At 34.5% G+C, this 26,213-nt stretch overlaps 1 protein-coding gene across 1 annotated transcript in view; it reads right to left on the minus strand.

Annotated features, from left to right (window-relative positions):
* LOC111049950 (mucin-5AC-like) overlaps window positions 1–26,213 on the minus strand; it is a 119,099-nt gene that overhangs the window by 15,898 nt on the left and 76,988 nt on the right. The window contains exon 2 of the mRNA XM_039421239.1: window positions 11,103–11,422. Coding sequence (XP_039277173.1) covers window positions 11,103–11,130 — 28 coding nt within the window. The 5' untranslated portion in view covers window positions 11,131–11,422. The remainder of the gene's footprint in view (window positions 1–11,102; window positions 11,423–26,213) is intronic.

Below are 26,213 nucleotides of genomic sequence, written 5' to 3' on the forward strand. Positions count from 1 at the left end.
TTTTGAGATTAGGCCACAACTTGGCATGAAAATTATTGAGTAAAATCATTTGAATAATTAATTGATGTGTTGGAACTGCTCTGTAGAATAGTAGTCTAATATCTAATTGCAGCGAACTTTGTAGAAAATTTGGCGGAGCTTACGATTCGACCTCGTCTTTATTCATTGGCAATTAATATTTCCCATTGACAGTTATCAAACTAGCAGTAATCATGTTATTTTTGCTTTTGCTTGATGCAATTAAAGATTAAATTCCAAATTAAGTTGATTCGGAATTTTATGACTGGTATCCATGGATCTCTTTATTATTCTGAAATTTTGTGATATTCCCAACAGTTCCCGAGATATTCGCTCTTGAAGGTGTGTAATTGTTAAAATAACAGGGTTTTATCCAATTTGTTGCTCCTTCAGGGCTTATAAATCTCTTAAAATGCATCATAAAAACTGATGCTTATCAAAGGTTTGTAGAACATTGAATTATCTTCAAATGATGTATTATTTCACTATTCCAAGTTTTTCTTTCATTTTATAGCAGCGTCAATGTAGGTGGGTGAAATTTTCATGGTTCAACAAGTGTCAACTCAGCGGTTCCACACCTTCACCAGAGGGGATAAGGATGCGCACTTTTGCTTTTTTCACCTACTAACTAGTCCAAATCAAGCTGTGAAGTCAAAAATTGTGTCACAGACACTCCTTTCAAATGTCATTGTCAAACGATCAATTGTTGCAGCAATGAAAATTTCACCCCCCACATTGAAGCTTCTATAACAATGAAAGGTAAGCCTGGAATAGTGAAATAATATATCATTTCAAAGAGGATTCAATGCTCTACAAACCTACAATAAGCATCAGTTTTTATAATGCATTGTAAGAGAGTTATAAGCTCTGAAAGAGCAAACAATTGGATTGAAACCTGTTATTTTAACAATTACACACCTTCAAGAGCGAATATCTCGCGAACTGTTGGGAATATCACAAAATTCCACTTAGTGTATAGAATTTATCAACAAAGCTGCAAAGCTCATTACAAAAAAAAACTTTGTCTTCGCCTATTTTATATTATCCTGCTTTTTCTTTTTCTTCATAATCTTTTTCTTCTTCTTCCTTCACTTCTTTTTCATTCTTCTTGATAATATTATTATCCCCTTTTTCTTCATTTTTCCCTTTCTTCTTCTTCTTCTTCTTCTTCTTCTTCTTCTTCTTCTTCTTCTTCTTTTTTTTCATCTTCTTTTTCTTCTTTCACTTCTTCATCTCCTTCCTCTTCTTCTTCTTCTCTTCTTCTTCTTCTTTTTCATCTTCTTCTTCTTCATCTTCTTTTTCTTCTTTCACTTCTTCATCTCCTTCCTCTTCTTCTTCTTCTTCTTCTTTTTTTCATCTTCTTTTTCTTCAATAATAACAACTTGAAAGAAGTCTGACAACTTCTTTAATAATATAAACTTCATAATAACAACTTGAAAGAAGTTGTCAGATTTCTTTCAAGTTGTTATTATTCTTCTCCCTTCTTTTTTCTACCAAATGGACATGATCATAATTCAACTTGGGAATGGTATCAATCTCTTTATAATGATGTGTAGCAAGAGATTATCTATGATGGCAATTTAAAAAATATTTGTCATCATGAAAAAAAAGAAGATGGCGTCAAAAATATGTCGATTTTCAAGAAATCGTCTGTAATTCTAATAATGTCGAGGATATCGGATCAATTCAGCCATCTGTAAGCTCCAAAATAATCATACTACAATATCCGTAAGATTTAACGAGGAAGATTTTTAGATATTTCCATTTAAAAAAAGGGCTGAACGGTTATTGAAATACAAACGATATAGCAAAACCCTGAAAATTTTGGCGGCCAACTTGTTTCCGAGGTGTTTGCCTGTGATTTCGACTTATCATTATCACGATCCTTATTATGCTAGACCTAACGAAGGAATTGAGACATCTTCCACGGCTGTTACTCAAAAATCTGGTGTGGCGCACTCACACAACTTTCCTTGCCGTTATGAAAACTGATCACCTGACGCTAGTGTTCCCGGCATCTCATGTTTACTATTCAAAGATTTGAGCCAGCTGGTGATAGGGCTGAAGCAATACCTACTATTACTTTAGTACTAGTAGGTATTGGCTGAAGACACACGAGGTCTGTTATCTCTTGATAGTGAATCATTTAATAGAATCAACAGTTTGCAATTGGATAATCACATTTTCTCAAATTTCGACCTTATTTTCAATTTTAGGTGAAAATGTTACTGAACATTTTGTAGAGATTCTCATGCTCAATCTTTTCCACTCAAAATTTTTTGTTCAAATTGTATCTGAAGCCTGATAATTGAGAATCTAAAATGAAACTTTGCATAGATGGGGCGGAGCTCCTGAAATTTTCACAGATATTGGACTTGTGGCAGTTGATAGAGCTTATCGATGACTATTTCAGGTATAACTTTAATCAAAATCGTTGGAGCCGTTTTCGAGAAAATCGCGAAAAACCCTGTTTTTGACAACATTTTCGCCATTTTACCTGCCATCTTGAATCGCATTTGATCGAAATTGTTCGTGTCAGATCCTTATATTGTAAGGAACTCACGTTCCAAATTTCAAGTCATTACGTTAATTGGGAGATGAGATATCATGTACACAGACGCACATACACTCATACACACACACACACACACACACCCACACACACACACACATACAGACCAATACCCAAAAACCACTTTTTTGGACTCAGGGGACCTTGAAACGTATAGAAATTTAGAAATTGGGGTACCTTAATTTTTTTCGGAAAGCAATACTTTCCTTACCTATGGTAATAGGGCAAGGAAAGTAAAAATGACCACGGAGTGCCTTATTCATGACATTTGCACCCGGACTAATACGCATGATCAGCTGTTTGAAATTGATGGAATTCGACAATGCCGTTACAGCCAAGTATAGGTTGGGTGTGTGGAATGGAAAAGTTATTAAGATTAATAACGATTGGATCTTAGGAAAAACACATAAATTGTAATGCATTCCTGCAAACTTACTCATTATCCCCTTCAATTTCACGTATTAAACTTAAAGATTGGTTCAGTGGTTACTAAGATCTCAGGGTTGAACTGTGCATTAAATATAAAGATTTATGCTGATATTCTATGGATTTTCTGTGTGTAATCTAATCATTTTCTCTTCGGTTTTTATAATATCTATGTTTATAAACCACCTTCATGCTACCAGTAAACTAATAATAATTTCATCAAAATCCATTTTTTACTCAAGAAAAATGTATACTATTTTTTCAAGTTGATGAATTATAAAACATAACATTTTGGTGAATATCCAATTATAAATCTGTGTTCCTCTACAGTCTACCTCAAGTCATGTATTTAGTAAACGTCACTGAATAAGGTGAAGCCACTTGTGAAATAGTTTCCATAACGTGTACAAATCATAGTTTTTCAAGAGTTCAAGAAATTCTGCAGAAATGGAGAATGTTTGTTCTCTAGTCAAAACTAGAATTGCAAAGGACTAAATGAGAAATGATGCTTCAGCCGAAAATAGTTTTTTGTGCAACTAGTGCGCAAAGTGACAGTTTGCTGCACCGAAAGAAACGTTTACGCCCGAGCCGTAGGCGAGGGCGGAATGGTTTGTTGAGTGCAGCAGAGGAACTTTGCGCACGTATTTCACATTAAGTTTTTCCTACAGTTACCATTGAATATGAAAAGTGGGTAATTATGGGTAAAATTGCCTGAATAATGTAGTAGTGTTTGAATGGCGGGGGGCAGCTGTGTGGTGTGTGCTGTGGTGGCACTGTGCTGTCGTTGTCCTTGGTTATAATATCTAATTAATAATTTGCTCGTTGTGCTTCGTTGCACCTCTGCTCACTATGGCAGCCACAGCAGTCACTGTTACCAACTTCATTTTGATTTTGCTGCACTGTTGCTCCATATAACCTACTAAGTATTTTGCATTGCCATGTTGCAAATCTGGAGTGCAGAAAAATTTTTCCCGCACTAGAGCGGAAAAGTGATTCTTTGCGTTCTGTAATCAGTGCAGCAATGACCACTTTTCAACGTAACTGTAGGAAAAAGTAATTTCAAGGCACTCCACAACCAATTAAAATGCTTGTTTTTAGAATAATGACATTTAATGATGTTGGCATCAATACCGTTAGTGTGTCAAAGTTGATCTGGAAATATTCAGTAGTAAAGCATAGATCGGTTAGTAAGCAAACAAGTTATACATGCACATTAACAAGATAGTTGTTATTTCAGGCGGGTGGGTGGAAATAGAAACGCGTAATATACAAGTTAGTTGGAAGTTTATCTTATTGCATCACTGGTAACACCGAGTCCCACACTTGACTCATCTTGCAGTCAACCTTTTCAGTCGGACTGGAATTGATTCTATGATGACTATCCTTTCTTCTTCCTTGTACTTGATTAATTTTCATGACATTTCCAAATCAACAATTTCTATATAATAATGCTGTCCACACATTGATACACAAATCTAGTTACATGGTTCAACTGTATTATTATACAAGCGGTATGATTACCGAAATCAAAAGTTGTATAAGTGATAAATGAAATTTGTGAAGGAAGGTATCTACTGCATCTTTCAAAATAACTAACAAGGATATTCCACTTCTAGTAGTCTGAAATTTCAGCCAAAACTAGCTATCGGACAGACACAATGTTATTTCCAAATTTTTTCTAGCCGAATTAAGAGATATAATACAAATTTGAAAGAATAATTGAACAAAAGATTCAGTTGGTTCAGAATCAAATTCCGAAACGGCCCTGGTGACTGGTCTATTGTTAAAATTCGATCGGTAAGTTTGTGTAGGTTTGAGGTTTTCCTTTTGGGCTCTTTACCTCTCAAAAAATTACAACATTAATTAGACATTGATTTATCGATGAATGAATGTGTGTTCTGTCTCCATATCTATGACGTAAGCCGTTTTTTGGCAACCTGTACGTGTTTTGGATCTGTAAGCTGAGCTCCACTTTTCCAAAATATTTTCTATGAGAAATACGATGGAGTTGACGAGATATTATGAAAAGTAGACTGTAATTTTGATATTAGGTGTTAGTCCGGGCGCAAATGTCATTCCGTGCTCACTTTTGGGCAAGTCGTGGAAGATGTCTCAATTTCCACTTAGATCGTGATGATGATAAGTAGGAATCACAGGCTAACACCTCGGAAACAAGATGGCCTCCAAAATTTCCAGGGTTTTGCTATATTATCGCTTGTATTTCAATAACCGTTCAAGATATTCAACCGTTTTTCGAGACAAAAATATTTTTAAAATCTTCCTCTACAATTATTGTTATATAAAATTTTCCTCTGAAACGAATATTTTTTTAGTTATAACCCTGCAAAAGCCCAAAAAGACTTTTTTTCAAATTTCATTCCATTATAACTTTTTTTGTGCAAGAGATACAGAGAAATTTTGAATCTATGAAATTCAGAGCGTTTCTTTAACTTTTGAACGATTTATCTTCATGCGCTGTACGTTGAAAAATGAGTTCTCTAGCGCCCTCCAAAGAAAACCCTGCATGACTTCTAGTGCGTTTTTTCATACGCATGAGGTAACTAGCTAGAATTACAAAATCGATTCTTTTAGGACTACTTCAAGATAGAGACTTGTAAATGGTCTCAGTCTCTCCGTTACAACAAGCCGAATAAGAATATTGATGATGGAAACAACAAAAATATTCGACTTCATTGAAAAATTCAGGATGGTAGTCATTATTGACAGAAATTTTTATATCGCTTGTTATTGAGTTATTGTGATAGATATCGGATTGGTTTTATCACCAAAGTTTTTAGAATTAACCAAACTATGATGTTCAAGAGAATCGTCTAATTTCGACCACTCTTTCCATGATTTATTCAACTTCAAAGACTTGAAACATACATATTTTCACCCTGTAAATGTATTTGCAGTGGACATACACTAGTGTTATCGGTACAGTGTTTTAGAATATTTCCAAAATTTAAAAATGACATCAGGTTGGAGGCTGTAAGTCCATATTCCACGGCTGGAGCGTCATCGGAAAAAGAGTTGTTGGGATTGGCATTTGGTGAGAAAAAGAGTGTTTTCCGCTGCATACAGTACCTATTTTTTTCTCTTTTTCCAATGACGATCCAGCCGAGACGATGGTCTTACAGCCTTCATCTAGATGTCATTTTGAAGCTTCAGAAATATACTACAATACTGTGCCAATAATATTGGTGTTTGTTCACTCTGAATACATTTACAGGGTGAAAAATAAGATTTTGTCCCCGAAAAAAGTTTAAAGAGTTCAATTTTATTGCTCAAATTACCGAGATCATTTCTCCATACTCTACTAATGATGCTTGACTGATCTTGTTTCCTGTGATTGATACAGTATGATTTTACAATATATTACGTGTGTGGGAATGATTATACAACCTTATTCTATAATTTATTCATGTTTATAAAGAACAATAACTATCTATTCATGAATTTCGATTAGTGGAATGTATTATATTCTTTGAAGATTGGGCAAACTAACTATAACTAATTTTTACAATGTAATTGGAATAATGATGAGAAACTTTAGTCACTTAAACTGAAATGATACTATAGTTATTCAGTTTTGAGTTTCCAAGAGCATGAGTTGAAAAGCTGAATAGAAATTTCAGGAATATGAGTTTTGAAGCAACTACTAAGTTTTGAAATATAACTAATAATACCACGTAGTAATATTAGTGACAGGACAAAGATCTTGAGATTATAATAAACATAAATTGATGATTCTAGTGTTGAACAACCAAAATTCGTGCGTGATCCTTTGTTGCTAGGAAGAATATTGATAGTTTTTGATTAGCATTTCAGAACAATACATTCTGTGAATATAAAAATACCATCGATATAATGGATGGGGCAGTATTCGGAATACTATTTCTATTTCTTCTCTTCTCGCTCACTGTTTTTTTTTCGTAGAGCAGCTCTGATGTCTACAGTACACACCTTAATGAATCATAATCGTTACCCTACGTATTCATGCAATCATGCTTATGAAATTATGTGGTTTTAAACATTATAAAGTATGCTAATCTGAGTTTTATTTCGTTCATTCACACTAAAGAGTAATTTGTTGAATAATGATCTCTTTGCTATGTCGCAGGGTCAACATATATATATATATATATATATATATTATATATATATATATATATATATATATATATATATAAGCTTAGGTGACCTCTTTTACTCCTATTTGTCAAGACTTTCCAGTGTTTCTAGCCATTTAAAATAATTTTCCCTGAACATTCATAGTTTTCTATTGTATTCATTTTTATGGAAAAAAATTACTCAATTATAAATTTGCAACAAAGCACGTTCGTTCAAGCTGGATTGAGAAAGAATTGAATTAGATTAGGGTTTTAATTTTTTTAAGATTTTCCAATGATGATTGAAGTATGTTTTACCATTTTAATAGCGCCCTATACCAAGAGATATCTTATCTCCATCTCTTTACTTTATGGTTATATTATAGCCTACCTGCATTCATCTGGAGACTCACCCGATAGATTGACTGTTTATTGTCCGTGAACTATAGAATATTGGTCCATTTCTGAGCTTTCGCTCATATTCAGTCATCTTCCGACACCAACACTAGTATTAACTAATATGCCATAATCATTCAATCAATTTATCCGCATTACTTTAGAGTTCAAATGATGAATTTTCTTCAAACCATAATCAAGAAACTTTCAACTCCTTTTTGAACACTCTTACTCTACCACCCTGAAGTCTTGTGCACACCACAGCGATTCGCATGTCACGACGGCGACAATATTCCAAACATTTAACCACAGATTGAAAATTGTCCCGCTGCTGTCGCCGTCATGCGTATCGCAGTGGTGTGTACAAGCATTAAGTAGGTAAATATTCTTTAATTAATTTATGATACAAGGCTTTAAACTAGTTCAACTTCCTGGTGAAAACAAAACCATCCACACATTGCATATTATGCACTACTCAATAAACTCAACAACTTGATATCAAATGCAAAGGGAAAGCTACAGCAAAATAGAAGTGCATAGTGTTGTTATCATCTCACAGAGCATAATGGTGATAATGACAATTCACATATCGTGTGCAATACACGCATATTATGTGCAGATAAATTATGATGATGGGAACTAACCATTATAAAATTGAATTTAAATTCAAATATTATCGTTAACACAGCATTGATATGAATACGCATTACTATTACATTATACATATATGTCAAAGCTTACAGCACTATGATATCCAAGCTAACGCAAGTTTATAAGTTATTTTAATAATGACTGATTATTCATGGGAAAGTTGTCTAATTGAACCGACGAGATTTACAAAGTAGATTGGTGTGAGAGTTCAACATCGAATGGGCTACATCATCGTTTTTCACATTGCATTATGCGTTCATGCATGATTCAGGATGTTGCTAAGAATCCTAAATTGGGAACTACGAAACAGACTGCCAACACATTGCTTCCTGAAGCTGGCGGAGAGGAGTCCGTAGTTGAATTTTTCACGCTTGAGAGGATAGATGGCGATAACTTTTTTAGCAGAACAATTTATAGAAGGCGATGCTTCAAAAATGAAAAGACAGAAATGTTATTGTTAAAAGTTTGTTTCGCAATGGACTACTGATATTGTGGTGATCTCTGATAAATGAATACAATTAGGTTAATGCATTGAGGTCAACACCTTCAGCTATTGAATCTACTATTGCACAAAAATTAGGTAGGGCCTACGATTGGTATGGACACGCCTGTTTGAAAAAATGAAGGATATGAATTACGTGAATAACGGCAACATAGACTGGGAAGAATAGTTTCTATTTACAAAACGTTATCACACATTAAATGGATTTTGATTTGCGATTAGAAATCATTATATCTCTAACAATTAGATGTAATATTTCTTCACTCTTCCTTATAATGAGTAGCTTCATCATGAAGTATTCTTACTTATCATTCTAACCAATTATTATAGTTCAGTGATCACATATTTTCGAGCCAAATCTGTATTTGGTTTTATATCTGCGAATTACTTGCCATTTCAAAAAACAGGGGTACCTACCTACCTCTCCCAAGACAATAGATGCACTCCCCTAAATTTTGAAAGAAAACAATCTCCCTACAGAAACGCTTTTTTCAGTCATTTTAAACACTACTGACCGGTTTTTGGGACCCCCACAAGATTTGATTCTGATTCAAATATTCAGATATTTTTGTTACATGAGCTACGCCATTGAATAACTACAAAAGATCAAATATGTAAATTGAACTAGATAGGTACTTCTTCACAAGAGACGAAAAAACCTCATCTATTGAAATTTAAAAAATATCAACTCCAGCCGTGCTAACCAGAGAAACTCACGAAAAAGTTGTTGGATGAAGTACAAAACTCATATTTCGGCCTATATTGTGCTGATTATTTCCTAATTATTCAAAGATCATTTCAGAAATAGTGTTTAAAAGTCTTGAGAGAACGCACTTTTACTTCTTCAAAGACGCATGCCATTCAAACACAACGTTCGGAAGTTGTGAACTGGATTGTTTATAATAATATTGGTGTGTGGCGTTGAGTATAACCGGTGCCGTTAATTGAGTTGTCACAAGGCTCACTCAAGGTATCGAATCGTTTTTTCCTCCTACTCTACATGCTGAACAAACAACTACATACTGTACATGGAGGATACCAGTTTATCCCAGGATGGGCTTATAACTATATGAATTTAACTAGTTGAATTTCAAATCCTATGCATTTGTGTTCTAGACATAGTTAGTGGAGTCATAGGGGTTAGTAATGCAATTGATGAACATCAAAACTAATTATGACATTAATTATGGAACTTCCATCCCTTGTTCCTGTTTTTTCGCCCTAACTATTTTTGCAATCTGATTTGGATTCATATTTTCAAATTTACAAAAGAACTTACATGTTTGTTTGATTCTGGATGCGTTCTTTAGGGTACATAGAGTTCCTTGATACTACGAAAATATTATGAGAGGAGATAAACATGAGTAACAATTTAGTCTCTACATTCAAATATAGAAGAAGGTTCTAGAATTGAAAAAAATTCAGAAGTATCAATAAGATAGTAGAAGTAGAGAGAGTTTAGGGAAGTAGTTAGCTCCGCGTTTGCGTTGATAAAAGTTATTGCTCAGATTAATGCACCTGCTACTCTCGTTGACGGATGAACAATAGAGGAGCCGAATCTCTATACGAAGCTGAATATAATTTGTGAGTTAAAAATTGCTTTTCAGCTGTTTGAAACCAGCCTGAAGCTGTAGGTCCACTCGAACGTCATAATCAACCACGATCCTGGGAGTCATCCTCAGAAAAAGATAGGGTCAATTGACTTGAAACACATCCGGAATTCGCAAGCCATTGAAGTTCTTGAAATATGAAATAATTTGAAACACACTTAGTTATAATGAAATTACTCTCTACGTGGAGGTAAGACAAACCAACCACACCACTTTGCTATGTAGTATATACATGTATAGTAATATACTAATTATAGTAATGTACTCTAACTATATTTCTCCTCTATATGGCTTCACTCGAAAGTTTAGGCTTATATTAGGATTAAGTGTAGGCTAGAGTAGTTAAGAACTAATATTATATGTTATATGTATGCACAATGTTTTATGACCTACCTCAGGAGAAGATAAAACTTGAATCTTACTCGAGTATTAGTAGTTGTAGATGGATTAGAACGTTAATAGGAAGTTGAAGATGGCCAATGCCCAATCAATAAAATCTAATCAAAAAGAATTATTCCAAATCATAATTTTAACCACAACTAAGTGATAAAGCAATATAATATTGTTTCTTATAAATCGAGTTTATATTTTGAGATTATTGGAGAAGATATAATATTATTTTTATATTATTGTTACCGAAAACCTCTAAAATTATGACACAGCATGCTCGTAGACAACATGTTTCCAAATTATGCTGTGTTAGATGAAAATTCAATCAAAAATCACAAAAATTTCAGCACAAAAATCACTGGCGCACACAAAACCAATCACTCCGGAAACTATTGTTGAAGACCAACATCGATTATTTGACGTACCTAGGGCAATGAGCGTCCAGGAGAGCATGGCTTGTTACTGGCAGAAAGGCGCACATCACTTTGGCACAGCGCTTCCTCCTCAGTTGGGTGCTGCGAGCACTTTCTTCCTCCTTCTCACCGTCCCATCACTCCTCCTTCTCGTCGCCATCCTCCTGCCGCGGCGGTAACATCATCTTCCCTGCCATCGCCTTGTTCTTAGCTTTGTTGAGGGTCATAGGTCAATACGGTGACCGACTTGGCCGCTTTTTGCTAATAAAATGCAGCCGCTATTGCATAACTGAGCCGCCCGCCCCATCATCTCAACCGGTTTCCCGACTAACCTGAAACAAGCGCATCACTATTATCTCAGCCACCCGAAAATACTGATTAGTGCTTTACCTACCACTAGATTAATTACCTAACCACGACGTTTAGTTAGTAGCATTCAAATGGAGGCTAAAACACCAAAAACAGAGAAAATGTACAGAACCCGTTTTGAAACGAGCAACAAATCAATATTAAACAAAATACATTCTAAAACCGACCTTCACAATAAAATGTAATCAGTTTTTAATTAAAATATTCAAATTACATTGATTTAATTAGCCTTTATTAGATGACTTATTCAACAGCGTGAGATCCTTCTCTACTCTGAAACCTGATAATTGATGAACTCTCCAATCACTGCGAACTGTCTTAACTATCTGTCACGAATTCCATCGATGAGATCCAGTTGAGAATGGGTCGTGTTTATACGACCTACACAGTCGATGTTCTGTAGAGAAAACATTATTCACCACCTGCCAAGATACTTGCTTACTTTGAATCTACATAAAATATAAGATTGGTTATTGAGAAATAATAGTAATTTAATGATAGTTAAGTAATAAATAACAATTAGTTTGGAAACTAGAGATGTGAATCAACCACTAATTATAAATAATAATGATCATCATCAAATAATCACTTTTTTACTTTTATTACCATTAGATAGAAGTGAAATACTTGGTGGAAGCCCACTTGGCTTTTCTGTACATTCTGAATTTTCTCTGTTAGGGACAAACCCCACGAAGCGTTATTTCAGACGAGTCGGCAGAGGAGGAAGTTCACCGATTGCTCTCTGAAGCTCTCTGATTGGGTTGGAGTTTGGGAATCAGCTGATAATCAATTATCGGAGAGATTCCTGCCCTGCCGACTCGTCTGGAAAATGCTTCGTGTGGCTTCGCCCCAACAGAGAAAATTCAAAATGTAAAGAAAATAGGCTAGCACCAAGTACAATTTCATTTCAATCTAATGGTAATAAAAGTAACAAAAGTCACACATCACCTTACGCTGAATAAAGTTCTTATAGTCCATACAGCTTACCAATAGCAGCCTACATTGAATATATCTGAATTCTGTATAGTGGAAAATTGAGTCTGTAAGGTTTTCAAGTAACTGCTCTCACAATGATCCCATTCTCAATATTCTCGCATAATCAATTTTTGTACAGATAGGCCTACAAAGGAAGAATCATTTTCATCACTTGCGCCTCTCCAAGTGCCTCAATATTGCTCCAATTGATGGTACCAACAAAAGTGTATGCCTTTCTAATTCCACTTACCAAATTACTGAATTTGATTGAAAAATATACTATAGCAACTCAGATGAGTGTGAGCACCTGTGGTCGCTATTACTACCAACATATACTGCTACTGTACTCTACTACTCATCATAAAAAGTACTTATAGACATGCGTACGGTACATATTCACTCCAATTTACTAAATCGTAGCCTGCACGACTTTTTCACAGTTTCACAATAATTCCTATTTTTCCTAATGCACAAGCTAATGACGTGAATGTCTGTTATGTAGCTTTCTGCTTGAAAATAGTAGTGCTGTTCAATTATTTTAAAGAATGAATTCAACTAAAAACGTTTTTTTAATAAAAAATGTATATCTTGGCTAGGAGGTTACATCTCAACCACTTAGAATCATTAGCGGTTATGAAATGATGTAGAATAGTAATACTGCTAACGGACCTAATAGCCACAGGTATACTGACAGGATGACTTGTCAGATTTTATAATAAATTATCAAAACGTATAACAAACTGAGACTCACTTTTTCTGTTCCAAGTAGGGTACTCATAACATATAATAATTTGATGATGGCCAAAATTGCTCATTTTTGCAATGAAAAAACCAAATAATTGATCAAGTCGCAGAAATTGTATTTCTGAGAATAATTATTCACACATAAAAATTATAATCTGCTTTTTAATTTTTACTACAACACCAAGTAAAATTGGAATATTGTTGAAAACCTACTGTACTTAATTGTTGTAAACAATTTATTGTTGAAAACCTACTGATCAAGACAATTCAAGTTTACACTATATAATATTAATATATTCATAATTCGATTTTGACTATTCAATAGTCGATATTCAATTTTACCCCATGGAGTGAACAATTTTTTACTTTCCTTGCCCTATTACCATAGGTAAGGAAAGTATTGCTTTCCGAAAAAAATTAAGGTATCCTAATTTCTAAATTTCTATACGTTTCAAGGTCCCCTGAGTCCAAAAAAGTGGTTTTTGGGTATTGGTCTGTATGTGTGTGTGTGTGTGTGTGTGTGTGTGTGTGTGTGTGTGTGTGTGTGTGTGTGTGTGTGTGTGTGTGTGTGTGTTTGTGTCTGTGTACACGATATCTCATCTCCCAATTAATGGAATGACTTGAAATTTGGAACTCAAGGTCCTTACACTATAAGGATCCGACACGAACATTTTCGATCAAATGCAATTCAAGATTTCCTATTTTAGTCAAACTAATGTTAAATATTTCTCCAATGTTTAGTTTTGAAGCATCTGAATTTGAAAATCTACTTTGTGAAAATACTTGAGGACTGAAAATTTGAAGAACTACAAGACTTAACCTATTTCGGACTATGTGTTATCTAAATTTGGGAGAGGAATAGCACAAGGTTACCTTATTTTTCCTCTCCCTATCATTTCGATAATGTTCTTATTGTATAAATGAATAAAATGAATAAAGATGGCGACTAAAATGGCGAAAATGTTGTCAAAAACAGGGTTTTTCGCGATTTTCTCGAAAACGGCTCCAACGATTTTGATCAAATTCATACCTAGAAGTCATTGATAAGCTCTATCAACTACCACAAGTCTCATATCTGTAAAAATTTCAGGAGCACTGCACCATCTATGCAAAGTTAGATTTTAGATTCTCAATTATAAGGCTTCAGATACAATTTAAACAAAAAAATTTCAAGTGGAAAAGATTGAGCATAAAAATCTCTACGATTAATGTTCTGTAGCATTTTCACCTAAAATTGAATATAAGCTCGAAATTCGAGAAAATAAGATTATTCAATTACAAACTGTTGGCAACTGTTGATTCTATTAAATCATTCACTATAAAGAGATAGCAGACTTCGTGTGTCTGCAGCGCTATTGTCCTGTCACCAGCTGGCTCAGATCTTAGAAATGTAGACTTGAGATGCACGGGAACACTAGCGTCAGTTGATCAATTTTCATAACGGCAAGGAAAGTTGTGTGAGCGCACCACACCAGATTTTTCCAATAAAATTCAATCAAAAAGTACAGATGATCTAAACAGAAGTCATTTTTCTTGTATGATAGAGATTATTGTAAAAATCTGGTGTGGCGCACTCACACAACTTTCCTTGCCGTTATGAGAATTGATCACCTGACGCTAGTGTTACCGCGCATCTCAAGTCTACTTTTCTAAGATCTGAGCCAGCTGGTGACAGGACAATAGCGCTGCAGACACACGAAGTCTGCTATCTCTTTATAGTGAATGATTTAATAGAATCAACAGTTGCCAACAGTTTGCAATTGAATAATCACATTTTCTCAAATTTCAAACTTATTTTCAATTTTTGGTGAAAATGTTACAAGACATTAATTGAAAAGATTTTCATGCTCAATCTTTTCCACTCAAAATTTTTCGTTTAAATTATATCTGAGACCTGATAATTGGAAATCTAAAATCAAACTTTGCATAGATGGGGCGGAGCTTCTGAAATTTTTACAGATATGGGACTTATGGCAGTTGATATAGCTTGTCAATGTCTATTTTAGGTATGAATTTGATCAAAATCGTTGGAGCCATTTTCGAGAAAATCGCGAAAAACCCTGTTTTCGACAACATTTTCGCCATTTTAGCGGCCATCTTGAATTGCATTTGATCGAAATTGTTCGTGTCGGATCCTTATAGTGTAAGGACCTTAAGTTCCAAATTTCAAGTCATTCCGTTAATTGGGAGATGAGATATCGTGTACACAGACGCACACACACACACACACACAACACACACACACACACACACACACACACCACACACACACACACACACACACACAGACCAACACCCAAAAACCACTTTTTTGGACTCAGGGGACCTTGAAACGTATAGAAATTTAGAAATTGGGGTACCTTAATTTTTTTCGGAATGCAATACTTTCCTTACCTATGGTAATAGGGCAAGGAAAGTAAAAAGTAATTAATCCAGTTCGAGTTGGGATTTTCTTAAACAAATTGTTACTTGATTATGCAGTAGGCGGGTAGGCCTACTTCAAGAGATGAAGATCATTATGACAAGTAGAAGAAAATAATTTCCAATGTCGATGTATTCCAAGAAATGGAGTATACAGTAATAAGATTACATCTCAATCTGCGAAAAAAGTTGTGTTGAGCCTCGCCGATGTGAGATAACTGCAGGACGCTGGACGATGACGGCAGCAGGACAATTTCAACCATTCAACTATATCATAGTTATTTGTGCAACTAGTGCGCAAAGTGACAGTTTGTTGCACCGAAAGAGACGAGCCGTAGGCGAGGGCGGAATGGTTTCTTGAGTGCAGCAGAGGAACTTTGCGCACGGATTTCACATTAAATTTTTCCTACAGTTACCATTGAATATGAAAAATGGTTGATTCTGGGTAAAATGATGGCTGAAATCCATCAAATGTATATCTGTGTAATTTTATTATTAATAAATAAAATAGAATAATGTAGTAGTAAATGAATGGCGGGGCGGCTGTCACTGATGTGGCACTGTGCTGTCGCTGTCCTCGGTGTCCACTGCCTCAATATTCTTATAACGTGCACCACAACACTATAATACCACACTATACCACAGTTACCAACTTAATTTTGATTTTTCTGCACTGGTGCTCCATATAACCTACTAACTATTTTGTGTTGCCATGTTGCAAATCTGGAGTGCAGAAAAACATTTTCCCGCACTAGAGCGGAAAAGTGATTCTTTGCGTTCTGTAATCAGTGCAGAAATGGCCACTTTTCAAGAAAACTGTAGGAAAAGATAATTTCAAAGCCCCTGACTGGCTTTGTCTTGCGTCCCGCCATTATCCCGCAACGGCATCGGTGTGCGCAAGGCTTCGGTCAGGATTAAATTTCACATAGATAATCTCATCACCGCGAAGTGATTATTTCAATAGAGCCATCTATACAATAAACTTGGAGGTAAAAATTTGAGTAAATGACGTAGCATACAACTTCAAAAAGACAACTTTGAGAGAGAAGAAGAATTTTTCATGGATTCCTCTAATGACAGGGTATCGGTAATATACCTCTAAGCTCAGTTTGTTTCAATAAAGAATGAAAAGTTGCGTAATATAATTTATTATTCAATTAGACAGTAGTATTAATAAAACAGTTTCTAATAGCTAGCTATAGTGTTAACTGAGAGAGAAAGAAAGAAAAGTATTATCAGGAAAAATGAGAGTGCACGAGTGAGAAAAGATTTAAAAGTCGGTTATGTTCGTTACTCAACTTAGCCATAAGCCATCACGCTGTATTGAGACCTATGGCTCTTCCTCTAACATATAGAGTTGGTCTATAAGGTCACCCTGCGTTACGAACAGCTAGTATCTTTTATATTATGTATCGACATCAGATCTATCAATATTGATGAACTGTGAGTTATTTCAACTTTCTCTTTTGTTTGAATAAATGTTATTTATCCTGCTCAGATAAATCTGAGGAAAGACGTGGGCCACTGACAAATTGATTCATGATCGATTAGTTTTTGATGAGTTATTATCAAAGTGAGCAATGATATCCTGAGGAACCCTAGAATCAAAATATTTGGGTCTGTATCCATCTTCATGAAGTGCCCACGAAACCCGTTTTTGAGCCATAAGAAGCCCAAAAGGGCTGTTAGTGAATTTGAGAACTGAATCAAAATTAGGAAATGAATGATATGGTTCGAAGTTCGACCCAAATTGTTCAATTTGATATAAGTTGATGGTGATAAAGGAAGGAAATGGAATAATAAGACAACATTCATTATAAGATTCAAATTTATTGATTCTCAAAAAAATATACAACACTTTCAAGACAAAAAAATATATATATAAGAATCTACACCTGCAAAGAAACCCTGTGCGCAGGTGTGAGTTGCAATATAAATGTTTTTCAAAAATATTCAACAAAAATGATCCAAAACAAATTTCTTGAAAAAATACAGAATAAAAACTAGTACTTAATAATAAAGAGGATACTAAAAATAAAGGAACGGAAGGAGAAAAGACGGAAAAGGCCAAGAAGAAAGAAGAAGACGAAGAAGAAGGAGAATGAAGGAGAAGAGAACGGTAAGAGGTAGGTAAGTCAACTGCAACCATGGAGTAGACGAAAATTAGTTTATTTAAAACAATTTTTCCTCGATTTTATTTGCTATTATCCATTTATCTATGTCTGATCTAAGCCTTTGGTTTATGTTTGTTTTTTCAAGAATATTTAAGGTAATGTGGTTATTAATTTATTGGAAATATAAGAAAACTGTCTCCTACACACATTCAAGTCCATTCTGACAATTGGAAAATGTCTCGCGCGGGGCGCAAGCCCAAAAGAGATTCTCGAGGTTCAAATAAATTTTTATTTTTTATAATATATAGTACCAATTTTTTATGAAAAGTTGTCGAACTGTTAAAACCTTGAACTCCCTGAATAAATCTTTTGTTGGAAAAAGTCTGGGTTTGCCTAGAATAGTTTTTAAAAGATGTTTTTGAATAATGAAAAGTTTTGTGAAATGCGCATTCAAAGCTCCCCCCAAGCCCGTATGCCATATTGAAAAGCGGATTGAGCATACGAATAATAGATTAGTTTAGCTATTTTTATATTGCTCAGTTGTCTAATTTGGTGAAATTTGTAGATAAGGAATTTTAGTTTGGAACACATGTTATTAATTTGATTATCCCACCTTAAGTGTGGATCCAACAAGATACCCAGGTACTTAACTTTTTTTCTTTTTGAATTTTCTGACAAGAACAGCAGCTAAGAAGTCTATGGTCGTTACAGTTTAATCGATGGATTTTTATACTGTCTATTGTTCGTGGTTGAGTAAGGGAATTGGGTGAAAATAACATGAAGACGCTTTTAGTTGTGTTGAGGGTTAATATGTGTTGATTAAGCCAAGAGAACGCCAATCTGAGTCCACTTTCCGCTGCAATTTTTACATCATCCCATGAGTTTTCAGTGAAAGTTAGAGCAGTGTCGTCTGCAAATGATATTATATTACAATTTCTTATATTTAATTTAAGGAGATCATTGATATAGATTAAGAACAAAATGGGAGATAGGACAGTACCTTGCGGCAGACCAAAATCAGTGAGTTTCATATTGCTTGTGTTGAGTATCTGAGATCGATTTGACAGGTAACTCTTGAATAATATTACCCCTAATCCCCAGGTGTTCCATTTTTTCCAGAAGTCGTTTTTGAGAGATAGTGTCTAATGCCTTGGCTAAATCCAAGAATACTGTCATGGTTTTTTTCTTACTATTAAAGTTTTTTGTTATAATTTGTAATAATCTGGTGATGGCATCCTCTGTAGATTTACCGGGCTGGAATCCATACTGGTTTTCATTAATAATGTTGAATTTATTCAGATAGCCCAATAATCTTTTTTTAATTATCTTCTCCATTACTTTGGCTAAGTTATTCATCAGACTAATAGGACGGTAGTTGGTAGGGTTGGACGGATCACCTGATTTATGGATAGGAACAATTTTGGCAACTTTGAACTGTCTTGGAAAATGACCCACCTCGAAACATTTATTGATGATACGTTTGAGTGGTTTTGTAATTGAGGGAGCAATCTTCTTTAGACAAGTAGCTGTTAGATTGTCCACTCCAGGAGCAGAATTACCTTTGAGAGAATTTATTGTGGCCAATATTTCGTCATCATCTGTATAAGCCAAAAAGAAGGAACTATACGATGGAATTGTAGTATCAACAAATGTATGTTGTATAGGGTTATCATTAATTAGTTTATTGGCATACAACTCACCTACATGTGCAAAATGGTGATTAAGAACATCGGACTCAATCTTAGGCGTACAAGTCTCTCTTTTAGTGTTGAGTAAATCATTTATACACTCCCATATTTTTTTTGAGTTTCCTTTGCATTTCCATAGTTTATCATTATAGAAGTTATATTTACATTGTTTAATCATATTATTTAAGATGTTTCTATAATTCATATACTGCGATTTTAGAATGGAGTTGAAAGGCTGTTTTTTAAGAGTTTGGTACATGAGATCACGTTTCCTTATTGAAATAATTAGTCCAGTTGTAATCCAAGGCTTGAGAGGTTTCAGTTTGTGGGGTACTAGTTTCACATAAGTTTCCTTTTTTATCTCTGTATTTAATCTGTTCATGAAGTAATCGACTCTCAGAAACGCTATACTTTCCAAAACTCCTATGAATACAATGCTATAACAATAAACAATCTCGTTTGTATTTTATATAGGATATTTCGTTCTTTCATATGATCTTATAATTCTTCTTTTACATGTATTAAATGTAAAGATGTACATTAAAAAGTACAATTACTGTATTTCACGGCTCCCAGACAATTACAATTCTGATTATTTTGACAGCTCTGAGAAAAATCAGTGAAATGCGTGAAAGGAGAAAAACAGTCCAAGGAGAATGTAAATAATGCGTCTCTCATGCTACACTAGCAATACAGTTTTCTATATATTGTGACTTATGCTCTGTTCAGTGCCTGCTAATCTCTCTTTAATTCAGGGTAGGCTGCACTCTTTGAGAATTGAGCAAGTTTACGTCACCTGTCTCTCTTCAACTTGATTTGTTGTCCAAAATTTAAAATGTGTAGTTGCTGTTATCTCACTATAATTTGTAGCTGTTATGGCACGATTTTTGTATTTGATGTGGTTAAAAGGATGCTTAGTAGATTATACACATTACACAGCCGTTGAGACGAGCAAAAGCCGCATTCAACTACATTAAATTATTTGAACCAAATCCTGAACGACCTAGTCCGCTCGAACGGAACACGATTTGCAACGTTTTCCGGTGATCCAGAAAACAATTGTTCAATGAAGTTCAATTAAATGTTCAATTCATAAATTTTGGGTCCCGCCAATTCCAGCACTTTCACTTTTTACAAGTACTTTTGACTTCTGACTGGTCACGAAACTTTTTGGAAGATATGATATTAGTGCAGTATTAAATTTATCGATAAACGTGTAGTGCAACAAGGAAGTGGAAGATACTATTCCGTTGATGTGGAGTATAGGTATAAAAAATGAATGCTAAATCAATCTGATAATAATTAAAATGATATGCATGATACTTCAAATTATGAAGATGAATCCACTCTTTGCAGTTCATGGTTATTCAAATCTTTATTCAATCATTTATCCAATAAAATAATGATAATACAGTAGATGTGGTTTGAAGTAGCCTAGGATAATAGGATTTTATATTTACTAGCTGCACAAATGTCAATGAAAGTTTGATCTCTGATGAACAGTTGTGATTATTATCGATCACGGAGATCATTCTCTAATTAAAGCTTGTGAAAATGTTCAATATTCTTAATCGTGGGTAAATATTGCAGTTCTGTTTGTGCTTTCAACTGTTTGAATAAGTATGGTGTCAGTGAGAGTGGGATTGATTCACAAGAGAATATAGAATGTTAAATGTTAAATTCTCAATAGTGGTTCACTGGAGTGCTCAACTGTACTCACTGGTTTGCAAGCTCAACTAGCTTGCTCAATCAATGACATCATATTATGATAAAGTAGGCATATCGTCATTTAGGGATATTTGCATAAAATGATCCAGTGCAGGCACATTATGCAATATGAAAGAGCACAGACACCGATTAATGATCAAAACTTGACTTTCACGCATTGTCCACATTTGCCTGATTCCAGAGTTTTAGAGCATACCGGTTTTGCGGCTTCAATAAACTTTTATGAGCTTCAAATGAAGAGGAGCAGACGATTTTATGGAGAAAAACAGAACGGGTACTGCTTTCAATTAGTTGAAAGAGCAATTTGGCCATTAAATTATTGCTACACCCACAAAATGACGTCATATTTTCAAAGCCACGTATTGTATTCTATATTTCAAAAATTAGATGAATTATATCAACATACTTATGAATTAATTCTAATGTAGAAGACAGTGGTGTCCCTTCCCCCAAGCCCATGGATGCACCCCCCTAAGTATAGAAAAAATCAGCCTCCACCCTCACCCCTATAAGCTGGGAACCAAAAAATATCGTCAATAGTCATTTTAAACACTGCTGACCATTTTTTGGAACTTACCACCACGCTTCCACCCAAGAATTTTAAGGACACAGTCCGCGTCCTCCCCCCTGAAGGCACCCCTGTGGAAGAGTTTTATAAATTTTCCACTCTCCACAACCAATGCATAAAATCTATCTGAACAATTATTCAAAATTCAAATACAGAGTATTTCAAAATGGATGTCCTAATTACAAACAATTATTATATTCATTTCAAAACAACTATGTAGACGAACCACTTTCACATCCAATTACTCACAACACATCAACTTTATGATGGTGTATTATGATTATTCTATGTGCCCTTCTTTGGAGGCTCGCACATCTACAAAAAAAGTAGGTTTGATTCCCCATGGTTTATGAAAAAGCACAAGAAACGTTCAATTCAGAAAATGTCATTCATTCTCCACTGCTTGATGAAAGTTTTTGTTTCCTCATATACAAACATCATTTCGATTGTTTTACATGAAACGTTACCTCATCGCAATGAACGAGATTCGCTCAACGTGAACGTTTTGTATGTATTTTTACAAACTAAGGTGTAAGGACCCTATTTTTTGAAGATGAGCGAGCCTCATAAGGAGGGCACATAGAATACTCATAATACACCATCATAAACGTGTTGTTCGTGTGAGTAATTTGATGTGAAATTGGTTCGTGTGCATCGTTTCTTTGAATAAATATAATAATATTGTTTGAAATTGGGACATTCATTTTGAATTACCATGATATCATTAATTTCGAGAAGTAGCTTCAGATGGGCTATGTGATTGGTGTAGCATGGTAATTATAAAACTGATTAAAATATAATATTCTGGTGTTTATTTTTTTCTCTATCTGTTGTTTTTCTGAGACCAATAAATCTTAAGTGAGCACAGCTTGATCGAACTCTATTTTGCTGAATGAAAAATTTCAATGGACATCTGGACCACTCTCAGCCGGAAGCTGAATAATCGTGATGAACACCTCCCAAAATGAAATGGACTATCTATCACTAAACTCTCGCTGTGATGGCCATTTGTGTTAGTGGAAAACAATTCTTGTTTCAGTGGATAAGAGAGGGAGTAAGAAGAGTAAAAGAGGTTCCAGTCTCTCCTAGAGCACGAGATCTCGAATTGTTTTTCAAACTGAAGAAAAATCAAACCGAAGAATTTGTAAACTTATAGAAAAATCAATAATAGCTCACAGAAAATGTTACTTACAACACCTAATTTGCAAAAAATACTTTATCAATTTTAAATACTGTTATCTGGAATTGTTTGTTTATTTTGAACTCGACCTTATACACAATAAAATTAATTTAATATGAGAAGTCTATCTCCAGTCTATGTAAGATCTATTATTTATCTTCAATCATCTTAGATTTTAGGTCACATAGGTCATCTTTATATTTACAAAGAAGTAGGAGGAAGATGTTTGACTATTCATTTAACATTCAAAATTCAAAGAACTAACACTGGCTGAATGTTCGGTTATAATAGAAGCATTGAAAATTGATTAGTAGATTCAAAATGCATGTTTAATTTTTGAAGAAACATCGACATTAGAAATTTTGATTAATGAATTGGCATTTATAATTTCAAGCTGTTTGGAGAGCGGAAGAGGAGCCGAAGAATTTACTGATTCTTTATTATTTATTACTTTCTACCCACGAACTTGAATTTTTGCTATTCATAGGGTCGACGTCCTAGTATGTAAGTTACGAAAGTGTTGGTTGGTTAACCATACAGGAAGGCCATCATAATGTACCATCAAGTGTACACTTTGTAATGATAACTACATATATAGTTATTATTCTTCAGAATTCAAACTTTCTTGTTAAAAAGCAGTGAAAGTATTCAACAATGTCAAGGGTCGTTGAAAAGCATCCTTTGTATGACCTTTTGAGAGCTACTGAGAATTATTTATTGTCACCTTCCACACGACTTGCAACAAAGAATGATGTAAACTAGCATGATGTCATACATTCATGGCTACGTTCAATAAATCCAAAATTTAATGTTTATATTTTATTGATTCAGAATGATTACAATAGAAGTATTCCTATTGTTGATTTTCTATCATTCTATGACTGGATAAAGTTTTGAACCTCAAGGAAGAATACTCAAGTATTCTTCGTTCGACAACATGTCAATAAGACTGAAGGACATAATCATTATTGATAATCTATATTATAAAAAAGCGAAATGGCACTGATTGAATCACTCACTCACTCACTCATCAATTCATAGTCAAAAGAACTGGAAAACCAGTTGACCAAATACTTTAAAATTTGGCCTTCTATAAGCGCAATAAGAACGGATTTGAAAATATTTCCCAAGTCTGCGTTTTTCCGCAATCCTACTCATATTTTTCAAGAACTAATCGACCAAATATGCTCATATTTGGTACCTTGTTAATGGAATGGTTATTCTTTGATATCGAACGATAACTCCACCGATTTATACAGTTAAATCACAATATTATATTATTTTATCACAATTCAAATTGCATTCCATCTTTATTCTGATCTTTGTTCAATCTCTCTTAATCTGAAAAAATGATTTTATAAGTAGTCATAATTAGTCATATTCCTTTTTTTCAATTGGTTTTCAAGCCAGCATATATTGTAATCTAAGTCTACTTAAATAGAGGATTATAATCTAATCTTCAAAATTCTCAGGGTAAAAATCAATTACAAACGTGTTCTTAATTATTCATTCTTACTCAAACCTATCACAGGATCAAAGCAAGAAGCACGAAAGGAATTTTCAATGACATTTTCAAAACTAGAACTTTTGAGTTGATTTACAATTTAAAGAATGCAGAGGAGTGCGTCAGGAGGACAAACTACTAGTCCACCTTCAGTACGTCCATCTTCTAACATTGCAAAACCAATTCTCAATAACTTATTTCAATCAACACGTGTTATTCGCTTCTGGAATTGTATGTTGCAAGCACTTAAATTAATCTACGTGCGGCCGTGCTGCTAAGCATAGGTCAATCACGTTCACTTTGAACTACTGTACCTCGTCTACCCACTGACATCGTTAGTGCAAGAAATTGCTTGCACCCTTCACTGGTCTGTATGATGTGCGCAGTGTAGACAAATATAGAAATATAATAAGTATTCCAGAATTATGTTTGGTACACAGAGGCTATTAAAACAGCTGATTGCTAGACGCTCGGAATAGAACAGATCAGATGTGTGATGACACAACACAAACGAAGGCCGCTCTGTTGATAAGCGACTTTGGAAGAAGCGTCTTCACAGGCCAGAGCCAATAGGTTGGTGAGAACTGGATAAGATGCGTCGAGAAAGTTGTGCTCATTTCTGAGAAGTGAGGTTCAGAATAGCACTACTCATCCGAAGGCGTTGTTTCGAGATGTCGACAGACACAGAGCAAGGACGACTATCAATGTGATAAACTTACTAAAAAAGGACACCATCTTTTCCCACGGCTCATCTCCGTTACCTATCAACTAATCAACAGCGATTTTCCATGTTTGACACTCCTACTTTCCGTAAGAATTTAGGCTTTTAGTCGCTAGGTGTTCTGCTAGGTCCCCTGCCATGAATCCCCATCACTAGATCTGTCTAATTCACCTTTCGGTATCCAACTTTTCATCTCATTCAACCTTTCCTACTCTAATAACTATGTGGCAGGGCGCAGGACATCTATTGAGCTGTTCTATTAAGAACGCCCTGATATATCGTTATAAAGGACAATAATGCTTATATCATCATGCTTTATTTTTTAATATCACACACCAATATTTTATACGTAATTATGATAATTGAATAGATCAATATAATTTGACGTACAACTTAACTGAAGTGAAGAACATTCAAGAACTTTGGAAAAATGGAGAGTTTTCTCTCTAACAACCCTGGATAATGTTTAAAAACCTTGATGCGTTCTCAAGTTGAATTCATAGTGGTTATTTCTTCTAAGCTTATGAATTAACTTTCTACTATGCCATAATTCTCAACCGGCTTTCAATTCAAATTGAAATATCCATAAAGTGAGATACTTCAAGTATTAAGGTACCGTAGGTCAAGTGTATTGAATTAAATTTAACGGGATGTAGGAAATTTTCATTTGGTTCTATGTATGAAACTTTCATTCTTGCACTCCTAAAATAAATAGGATTCAATGTTTTTCTCTGTTTTTAGTAAAATTTCATGAATTGAAAATGTAAAACGTTTCTCCGTTTAAATAAATTGTTTGATAGAGTGTTTATATTTTTTATTATAATTCCAATGAAGGTCAAGGGCTAGAGCCTCTACAGCATCTTTATAGTAGATTTGTACATTCTCCATCATATCATCAGTCAACTCAATATTGAATTTTCAATAAATCACACAATATGAGAGTGGTGTTTCAACAGGCACATTGCCAAAAAAGAGTAATGAAAATACGAATTCAACAAAGAATTTACCCAAAACACATTACTTATACAAAAAAATAACCAATTTATTAAAAGATGTTATCGGAAACAACAAGTAATAATCTCGATGATGAATAAGTAAAAAATAGGTAAAT

This window comes from Nilaparvata lugens, chromosome 2 (genome assembly GCF_014356525.2).
Source record: "Nilaparvata lugens isolate BPH chromosome 2, ASM1435652v1, whole genome shotgun sequence".
In the NCBI taxonomy this organism is placed as follows: Eukaryota; Metazoa; Arthropoda; class Insecta; order Hemiptera; family Delphacidae; genus Nilaparvata; species Nilaparvata lugens.